Here is a 10,680-nt window from a genome sequence, read left to right on the forward strand (position 1 = left end):
TGTATTGCATTGAGGGCAATGGAATGGGTGGAGTAAAAGCCCAGCAACACTTTTGATTATCCAGTCCACCATGAAATGACACCATATATAGATTCTACAGACCAATATTGTGAATATACCTGTCTGTACATTGTAGTTTTCAAGTGGTCTTAATTGTTTATTTGTTTATTTTAAACATATACTGTATGTTTATAAAGTGGGTGGTTCAATCCCTGAATGCTGATTGACTGACAACCGTGGTATATTTTATTTTTTATTTTACCTTTATTTAACTAGGCAAGTCAGTTAAGAACAAATTCTTATTTTCAATGACGGCCTAGGAACAGTGGGTTAACTACCTTGTTCAGGGGCAGACTGTCATGCCCTGACCATAGTTTGCTTTGTATGTTTATAGGTTTTGCTTGGTCAGGGTGTGATCCGAGTGGGCATTCTATGTTGTATGTCTAGTTTGTCTGTTTCTGTGTTTGGCCTGATATGGTTCTCAATCAGAGGCAGCTGTTAGTCAATGTCTCTGATTGGGAACCATATTTAGGTAGCCTGTTTTGTCAGTGTTGGTTGTGGGTGATTGTCTATGTGTAGTGTTTGTGTCAGCACAGTTTGTATATAGCGTCACGGTCGTTGTTCATTTATTGTTTTGGTCAGTTTACTTTGTGTTTTCGTCATCCATTAAAATTATGCATTCACACCATGCTGCGCTTTGGTCCGCTTCTTACGACGATCGTGACACAGACAGACAAAACACACATCCAGGCTGTGTAAGGGCTATTTGACCAAGAAGTAGAGTGATGGAGAGCTGCATCAGATGACTTGGCCACAATCACCCGACCTCAACCCAATTGAGATGGTTTGGGATGAGTTGGACTGCAGAGTGAATGAAAAGCAGCCAACAAGTGTTCAGCATATGTGGGAACTCCTTCAATACTGTTGGAAAAGCCTTCCTCATGAAGCTGGTTGAGAGAGCGTCAAGAGTGTTAAAAGCTGTCATCAAGGCAAAGCGCGGCTACTTTGAAGAATCTCAAATATAAAATATAATTAGATTTGTTTAACAGTTTTTTGTTACTACATGATTCCATATGTGTTATTACATAGTTTTGATGTCTTCACTATTATTCTATAGTGTAGAAAATAGTAAAATTAAATAAAAACCCTTGAATTAGTAGGTGTGTCCAAACGTTTAACTGGTACTGTATATATATTTAAAAAATCACAAATTCCTTCTTGCATTTGCTTATAAGCACCATAAAAATGGCCATTGATTACAATCAGATACAAATTGTGGGGGAGCCAGAGGGAGCAGCATTTTCCCATTCAAGTCTATTGCCATTGTAATGCATTGAGATTTTTGCAAATATAGTTGTAGTGTTAAAAGTATTATTATTAGTAGTAGTAGTACCAACATTCTCTAAGTACACTGACCAGTGCCAGCCTGCTCCTGGTTTTAGTGTTGGTAGCTTTTACAGTTTTGAAACAAGAGGTTCCAGCAGAATAAGAAGAAGTATGAACAGTTTTTAAAGTTGTGCTTTGCTTTCAGAAAGCACACCTAACAATGCCATTGTTGATTAGATGCTTAGGCTATTTTCTCTTGAACCATATGATCTAGCCACTTGAAACTCTTGGACACAGATATAAACTAGATGGTAATTTTCCATGACAAATATTTTTGCGACTTCACAAAGTATGTTTGTGGTAGTGTAAGAAGTTTAAAATGTTTTACTTAAGTAAGCAGTGAAATATTGTCAAAGTTAAATATGTTAAAATAGCTGATCGGATTACTTTGATAGACTACTATATCAACCTTATTACTTTGGAGTGTGTGGCAGTTGGATCACATATTTCATCACAAATAAGACTACTACACTTGTATACACTCTCCTACTAGAAAACTACAGCATATACAAACTGTAATAATTACTCATAAGGAATTAGAAAAATTGTGGGCTATCATTTAGGGAGAGAAATATGATGGTGGATGCAAAGATGCAAAGTTATGGAGTATGGATGAATGGACATTTTCGGTCTAATAAGATGTGAATGTGTTTGTGAATGTGTTGTGTAAGTCATTATATCTTTCTTTACTCCACACAAAGAATGTTTGAAATCAAAACAAAGTATTCTTCAACCCTACTTCGGTGTTCTAATCAACACATTGTTTTAAATTGCTTGGGGTGGTGAGCAAAGAATTGCACATCAGCGTCGCCAGCTGGATGGGGGTTTACTGCTGTGCAAGGCAGACTACAGACCAGTACTTAAGGTAAAAGATAACTAACTATATGTAAACAAACAGTACTGTGTGGCATAATAAGTCTTATGTGATCCCCCATTGTTATAATTTGTAAGTTCTGAAAAGTTCTATGGCAGTTAATTCATGGCAGTGGTAAATTAGGTGATGTGGTTACTAAAACAGCTGATCTGTTTTAAAACAATCTCTTAATTGGTTCCTGGAAATCGAAATTGCTTCAGTTTTAAGTCTTTTGTAAGGAACATTTGTATGAACAATATTTTCCAGTTTTCAGATGGTTCTGTTCTGATTCCAGATTTAAATAGCAGAGAAGTAGACCAAGATGTCATACCATTTAAGTTTTTGTCTAAAGTGCTGGATAAGTGGTCAACTTTTCAGTTGTTTTGTAAAAGTGTAGACGAAAAGTAGTTGATGCGGAACTAAAACAGCTGTCGTTTTTGATTGGTAGAAGATAATTCTGTTCTGATTCCAGATTTGAATAGAAGAGAACTAGACCAATATGTCATTCTCTCTTGGTTTTTGGCTAAAGTGCTGGGTAAGTAAAATTTCAGTTGTTTGTAAAACTTGAGATGAAAAGTAGTTAATGGGTTTATTAAAACGGCTGTCATTTTTTGTTGTTGTTTCAGAATTGAATAGCAGAGAAGTAGAGGCAGATTTCATATACTCTAATTTTTTGTCTAAATTGTTGGGAAAGTATTCAAAGTAGCTGATTTGTGTCAAAGGTAAATTTTTTACAGTGAATAGAATAGAATGTTGGGTGTTATGATGTCACAATGGGACCTTTAGAATGCTGAGGAAATCCCATGAGACAAAAAATGCAATAGTTTTAAGTATACAAAGTTTTATGCAAGCATACTATTCCAGACCAGTCTACACTTTTTAAAGTTTGAACGGCGTTTCTAGTTTAAACGGTGAAGAGGAATAATAATAACTATAAATAATAATAACTATAAATCAGAAATAATTCTTACAACATCTAAAGTGTGGCTGCTGTCACAAGCCATACAAAAAAGGTATACTATATCAATACGTTTTTTTTTAAGTTATTGAAGTATAAATTACCAAAATTACCAAAGATTCTGGTAACTTTGGTAAATTACAGGTAGCCTGCAACACTAGAACCAACCCACTGAAATTAAATGCATTTCCAGAGGGAGATGTGGAATGTTTCTCAGAGTACATGGAGGTGTGGGTCCACAGAATGAGAATAGAGGGCTTGAGACTCTGGCTCTCCTTCCGGGCCCTAAGAATTGAAGGTGACTATCCTAGTTTAACTAACTAATGACCTAATAATCTACCCAGTGGGCAAAACTGGTTGAAATGTGGGCTTTTATTTTGAAGGTTCCTTTGTTACCGTACGAAACTGACGTCATAATTTGTGTACTAGCAAAGCGGACATTTTAGAAGTTTGAAGGTAAAGGAGATTAGCTGACGACTTTCATATAATTTTTTCGTCTCACAAATTTGAGGTGTAGTTATGCTGGTTTTATAATTTAATTCAAAAACCGGGTCGACCTCGTTCTTTGAACTAGTAAAGAAGTTGAGTCCAATATTTTTGTATCGTATGCGGGCAAGATCCTGCTGCTAGCTCGTCATTTTGCAAGTGTGCGTTGTTTTTTAGCCCGTTAAAAGAGGGCCCTTTCAGCTCTCAGACGCCAAATCTAGTTTTTTTCCTTCAAAATAGACGCATGGCCCGTGAACGTATAAATTATAACTTGTGTCTTTGTCATTTTATTAAGATAGCTAGATTAGAAGCGCTTTGGAATATTGCTAGGCCAACTGGCTTGCTAGCTAACAATTGACAACCCCGCGTGCGCCATCAGCTTTGTGACCGTGAATTAGCCATTAGCTAGCTAGTTTACGTTACTTGCTAATCTAATTTAGAGACCATGGCAGAGTTATACATTCGCGTGGGAGAGGATGAAAACGAAGAGCCAATGGAGATCCCATCTGAGGATGATGGCACTGTTTTGCTGTCAACAGTAGCAGCCCAGTTTCCCGGAGCGTGCGGCCTACGTTACAGGAACCCTGCGTCTCAGTGCATGCGAGGCGTCCGTCTGGTTGAGGGCATCTTGCATGCACCTGAGAATGACTGGGGTAGTCTGGTGTACGTCGTCAACTACCCAAAAGGTAAGGTATACTAACTAACTACCAGTACTAGCTAGCTACGTTTGACTGACTGTACAGTGTGCCCAGTCATGCGTAACTAGTTAGTAACCTTACTTGTAACAGTAGCTATGCAGCCTCATTTACGGAGTTACCCATTAACTAAAGTTGGTGCACGAAAAGTTTATTGGCCTTAGTTAACTAGACTATTTCAGTACTACTTAACATTTTATATTGCCAAGCTAGCTATTTTGCTCGTGTTTAGGCTAATGACCAATTATTTTTCTTGACTGCCTTTTGATTTTGTCCTATCGTGGTATCTTACAACATTTTGTATTCCTGTGTCAGATAACAAAAGGAAGATGGATGAAATGGATGCCGCCTCTGCTGTAAAAATGAAGAGAGGTATTGATAGAACATCAGACCTCATTATCCTTGGGTTGCCATGGAAAACATCTGAGCAAGATTTGAAAGACTATTTTGCCACTTTTGGAGAAGTCATCATGGTGCAGGTAACACAACCTTATCAAGATTTGCTTTAATGGTTGATGTATGTCATAAAGGTAACCATACATGTCAATAATCATACTTTTCATTCTCTAACTCTCTCTGCAGGTCAAAAGAGATGTCAAGACTGGGAACTCAAAAGGGTTTGGCTTTGTTCGGTTCACTGAGTATGAGACTCAATCCAAAGTGATTTCTCAGCGACACATGATCGATGGAAGATGGTGTGACTGCAAACTACCAAACTCTAAGGTATTTAATCAATATGTAAGGAGTACTCTCATTTGAATTTTTTTTCGTAAGTCTCCATTTTGTTCTATTTCCTGTGCAGGTAAAATACTCAAGTGCTTTCTCTTTTATTTTCATGTTAGGCAGGGCCTGATGAGCCCATGCGCAACTGTAAAATCTTTGTTGGCCGCTGCACAGAGGACATTACCACTGATGAGCTCCGGCAGTTCTTCATGCAGTATGGCGAGGTCACCGACGTCTTCATTCCTAAACCCTTCCGGGCGTTTGCCTTTGTCACTTTCTCAGATGACCAGGTATGTTTTCCTATGGCCATTCCTCAACCTGTTGTATCAAGACTTGACGTGGTACGCAGATTACACTCTGGTTGGTTTGCGTGTTGAATCATCTCCTCCACCCGTCCCCGTCTCTCTAGGTTGCCTCAGCATTGTGCGGAGAAGACCTGATCATCAAGGGTGTCAGCGTGCACATCTCCAACGCCGAGCCTAAGCACAATAATAGTAGGCAAATGATGGATCGTGGGGCTGGTGGGTTCGGGGGTCAGGGCTATGGCGGTGGTCGTGGAGGGCTACCGAGCAGTGGCAGTAGCGGGGTGAATTTTGGGGGCTTTAGCCTTAACCCAGCCATGATGGCTGCCGCTCTGCAAAGTATGCTGGCTAACCAGCAGGGTCAGACCAATGTGGCAGGCACTGCCATCGCCGGGCAGACAAGTGCCACCGGAGATCAAAGCCAAGCCTATAGTTCTAGCAGCACCAGTTACAGCAGCCCCGGCGCAGCTAGTCTTGGGTGGGCTGCAGGCACTAACTCTGCCTCCGGCAGTGGGTTCAGCTCTGGCTTTGGCACTATGGAGTCAAAGTCATCAGGTTGGGGAATGTAGAGAGCTTTGATTGAAAGTCTTATTTCTAGATTAATCTGGTAAGTATTTTGAGGGGCAAGAAAGAGTTAGTCATATCACATGTCTCTGCTATTTAAAACTATTGCCTTTTTTGTTGTTTTGTTAAAGAAGACATTAATTGTGTGTGTGACTAATTCTGTAGGAAATGAGTGCGAGTGGTTGAAGTGTATAGTTAGTGGTAAACTACTACATGTAGTTTTTTTTATTTTTCTTGAGAAAAAGTTATTTTGTAAAAGACATCAGATGACTGCATGCTAAGTAGATATTTGAGTATCACGACAGCCCCCCACCCCCCCTCCAACCACGTGTATATGGAATTGGATTTGATGTTTAATCTCTGTATGCAGTTGATTGTATCTTTGTTTACCATTTTATGGAAACGCCTTCATGAAAATCTCTTCAACAGTTAACCAACTGTTTTCGAATTTCCCGGGAAGAAGCCCCTCGTTGGCAGCAATGTTCGACCGAACTCAGTATCGGTACCCCTCTTCCCATGTGTAAATGCTTTGCCATCAAAAGACACAGCTTCACTCTGCATATACTGTGTTAGACGGTGGGTGTTGCCTTTTTTTCTCCCCTCTTCATGGATATACAAATCTTGTCTGCTTTTTGTATCGCTTTTGAGAACAATGCGATTGGTGGTGGCCAAAGAGTGAGACTGAGTGAGCGAACGGGAAAGAAAGCAAGTGTGAAGAGGACTGGTTGTGCGATGCTAAAGGGACAGATGTCTGCGAGAGTTAAGAATAACCTGTGGCTTTGTGCGAGTGTGAAAGGAAGAAGCAAGTACGAGTGTGTTCCATATGACCATCAAAAGGACATTTATCGCATATTGAGATCCCCAAAGTCTCCTTTCTCTAATATTTCTATCAAACTTCATCTTAAATACAGTGGAATGTTTAGCGCTATGGATATTTGTGTCCTTTCTTGCTGTCTGATTTGATGTGAATGCTGTGTGCTTTATTTTCTTCTTGTTCCTACCTACCCCTTTGTGTGAAAATGTGACCTGTTGGTGATTCTGTGTTGAGAGCACTGGGGGAGCTTGGAGGAGTGATGTGCAAGTGAACTCGTGTGTCTTAAGAGGGTGCAGTGGCGAGCGTTTGACGAGTCCCTATTGAAAGTTTGTTGAAGTGTTTTTGAATGCATTTTATATGTTTTGTGAATCAAAGGGAATTCTCAAATAAAATTTGACTAGGTATTTTGCCTACCTTACAGTGACTTTTTATTTTTACTTAACATTAATTGTACTGCCAACACTTTAATTCGCATGTATAGGGAGGGACCTTGGACACGGCTGGCCCAGGTTTACATCTGAACCCCAGAGTGAAGTCAATTTTCGGGAAGCTGAAGACTGGAGTTTGCACTGTTGGTTGGGGGCTGCAGAATGCCTTATGCCTGGAAAGGGACTTCTTCGCCTCACTAACAAGACCCCTTGGATCACCCCACTGAAATTTATAACAGACCATTCTCAAATTGGGCAGAGGTATTTAGTTTTATACCTTCAAACAAGTACATTTTAAAAGCAACGCCAACATTTAATTTATGTAACAAATTACCTGCTATTTAGTGACCATGTTTTTGTTGAGTCTTTTATTTAAGAATGACCCGACTCTTTAAATCTTACTTTTGAAAGATTCCTTTTGTCATTCATTTATGCTTTGTCCCTATACAGCCATCGGTTATTGTAAAGATTTAAGTTAAAGGCTTTTATTAAAAGTATTCCGTTGATCTCTTTTTCATGTGGTTCGAAATGTACTATTTATTTGTTTGATTTATGGGACCTTCAAATTACTTTAAGGCTGTAAAGGGGAGTGACTCCACTCAGTTTTTTTTACAGGGTTTTAGATATTTGGAAAATTCTTGAACTTGCCAGAGGCAGGTTCAATGAGTTAGCCAGCTAACTTGATTATATATTTCGAAATTTTTTGGGCATGTTCTAATTGACTCAACAACCAAAAACACATATGTTTAGCTTCTGGTTCTTTATCAAAGTTAGCTGGCTAACTAATTGAACCTACTTTGTAGTATACCCCTCATGAATTGTGTCACTTGTGTACAGATATGGAACTCTTATTTTTAGTTCACTGAAGTGTAAAATAAAGTTTTAAATTTGTAATAATTTGTTGTATTTCTCTGTTTAGACAAGGTTATGTCTTTCAGCAGCCAGCACCATATTTGGTGCAGAGCCATAAATTGTTGCAAAGTTCACAATCTCTTAAATTTGAGTCAGTGTGGCAGCCCTAAGGCAACATTGAACATCTTTTATAGATCAACTCTGTAATTTGTTGAATTTAGACAATTGCCTGGCTGTCACGCTCCAATCTCATTTAGAATAGGTGCAATTTGCTTATTAACTGGCTCATACCCAATTGACTGTCTTTGATATGGCTAATAACATTTCAACCTCCAGGTGGTAGCAAATTGTAACAAAGTCTGGCCCACAACTTTTCATGTGGCATCTGAGTCATTCATTTAATAGATTTAAGAACTTTTGAATTTGCATAAATCATTCAAATATGTAAACTAATTGACAGCAAAATGTCAGCTAAAGGCAGTGTTGATTTAAAGGGTCAATCTGCACTTGCTACATACATTTTGACTATTAAATTCATGATCTATACCCATTGATTTGTGAAGTATACAATTTATAAATGCCTCTTGAGCTTAGTTCAAATGTCCAACCCTGTTCCTGGAGAGCTACTGTCCTGTAGGTCAGGGTTTCCCAAACTTGGTCCTGGGGCCCTCCCTGGGTGTATGTTTTGTTTGTTGCCCTAGCACTACACAGCTGTTCCAAATAATCAGAGCTTGATGATTGGTGGGGGTTTGGGAAACCCTGCTGTAGGTTTTCACTCTAACCCTAGTCTAGCTCAGCTGATTCTAATAATTAGCTGATTGATAAACTGAATTTAATTATTTACAACTGGGTTCGGGACAAAAACTTACATGAGGGTAGCACTCCAGGAACAGGATTAGAAAGTTGGGCCAGTAACCTAAAGTTTGAATCCCCAAGCCGACTAGGTGAAAAATCTGTTGATCTGCTCTCGAGCAAGGCACTTACCCCTAATTGCTCCAGGGTCGCCATCAATAATGGTTGATCCCTGGCCGTGACCCCACTCTGAGGTCGTCTCGGGGGAGTGGGAAATGCAAAAAACACATTTCCATTTCATACCACACACTTGTACATGTGTGAAACAGGACAAAAATAAGCACCCCCTATAAGCACCTTTGACATAGGGCTGGATTCAATCCATATTGCAGAAGAGTCGTGCCAAAATGTAAAGGTAATTTCCAATCAAGCCGGGAATGCGGTCTCCACAACTGCGGAAACAATGCCTTTATTTGTCAGTAGTGCTATAAATCGGATCTTTAGCGCTACAGATTGAGAAAATAGCCCATGGTGAAGACTAATTTTGATCTCATGGATGGTCAGTCCTTGAATTTTAAAGTGGTTACAGCATAGCCTATGACTAGGGTGGCTGGAGTCTCTGACAATTTTTAGGGCCTTTCTCTGAGACCGCCTGCTATAGAGGTCCTGGATGGCAAGAAGCTTGGCCCCAGTGATGTACTGGGCCCTACGCACTACCCTCTGTAGTGCCTTGCGGTCAGTGGCTGAGCAGTTGCCATACCAGGCAGTGATGCAACCCGTCAGGATGCTCTCGATGGTGCAGCTGTATAACGTTTTGAGTATCTGAGGACCCATATCAAATCTTTTCAGTCTCCTGAGGGGGAATAGGTTTTGTCGTGCCCTCTTCACGACTGTCTTGGTGTGCTTGGACCATGTCAGCTTGTTGATGATGTGGACGCCAAGGAACTTGGAAGTTCTCAACCTGCTCCACTGCAGTCCCGTTGATAAGAATGGGGGCGTGCTCGGTCCTCTAATTCCTGTAGTCCACAATCATCTCCTTTGTCTTGATCACGTTGAGGGAGAGGTTGTTGTCCTTGCACCACACGGTCAGGTCTCCGACCTCCCTATAGGCTGTCTCATCGTTGTCGGTGATCAGGCCTACCACTGCTGTGTGATCGGATGGTGTTGGAGTCGTGCCTGGCCGTGCAGTCATGAGTGAACAGGGAGTACAGGAGGGGACTGAGCACGCCCCCGTGTTGAGGATCAGCATGGCAGATGTGTTGTTACCTACCCTTACCACCTGGGGGCAGCCCATCAGGAAGTCCAGGATCCAGTTGTCGAGGGAGGTGTTAGTCCCAGGGTCCTTAGCTTAGTGATGAGCTTTGAGGGCACTATGGTGTTGAACGCTGAGCTGTAGTCAATGAATAGCATTCTCACATACAGTTGAAGTCGGAAGTTTACATACACTTAGGTTGGAGTCATTAAAACTCGTTTTTCAACCACTCCACAAATTTCTTGTTAACAAACTATAGTTTTGGCAAGTTGGATAGGACATCTACTTTGTGCATGACCCAAGTCATTTTTCCAACAATTATTTACAGAGATTATTTCACTTATAATTCACTGTATCACAATTCCAGTGGGGCAGACTGTGCCTTTAAACAGCTTGGAAAATTCCAGAAAACGATTGCATGGCTTTAGAAGCTTCTGATGGGCTAATTGACATCATTTGAGTCAATTGGAGGTGTACATGTGGATGTATTTCAAGGCCTACCTTCAAACTCAGTGCCTCTGTGCTTGACATCATGGGAAAATCAAAAGCAATCAGCCAAGACCTCAGAAAGATAA

The 10,680-nt window shown here is 40.3% G+C and overlaps 1 protein-coding gene across 4 annotated transcripts; it reads left to right on the top strand.

Moving 5' to 3' along the window:
• Window positions 1-3,591: 3,591 nt before the first annotated feature.
• Window positions 3,592-8,103, top strand: LOC139416534 (TAR DNA binding protein a). Of its 4 annotated transcripts, XR_011635107.1 has the most exons (7): window positions 3,592-4,369; window positions 4,694-4,857; window positions 4,961-5,101; window positions 5,221-5,391; window positions 5,511-5,595; window positions 6,397-6,543; window positions 7,263-8,103. XR_011635107.1 is itself a non-coding variant. In XM_071165257.1 (6 exons), exons 1-6 carry the CDS (start codon window positions 4,129-4,131, stop codon window positions 6,489-6,491), a joined length of 897 nt encoding a protein of 298 aa, XP_071021358.1. In that variant the 5' UTR covers window positions 3,592-4,128; the 3' UTR covers window positions 6,492-7,199. The 4 variants fall into 4 exon arrangements, 2 of the variants coding, with proteins under 2 accessions (XP_071021358.1, XP_071021357.1); XR_011635106.1 differs by having other exon boundaries at window positions 5,511-6,543; XM_071165257.1 differs by lacking the exon at window positions 7,263-8,103 and having other exon boundaries at window positions 6,397-7,199.
• The last annotated feature ends 2,577 nt before the right edge of the window (window positions 8,104-10,680 follow it).

This window comes from Oncorhynchus clarkii, chromosome 9, assembly GCF_045791955.1.
Source record: "Oncorhynchus clarkii lewisi isolate Uvic-CL-2024 chromosome 9, UVic_Ocla_1.0, whole genome shotgun sequence".
Lineage (NCBI taxonomy): Eukaryota > Metazoa > Chordata > Actinopteri > Salmoniformes > Salmonidae > Oncorhynchus > Oncorhynchus clarkii.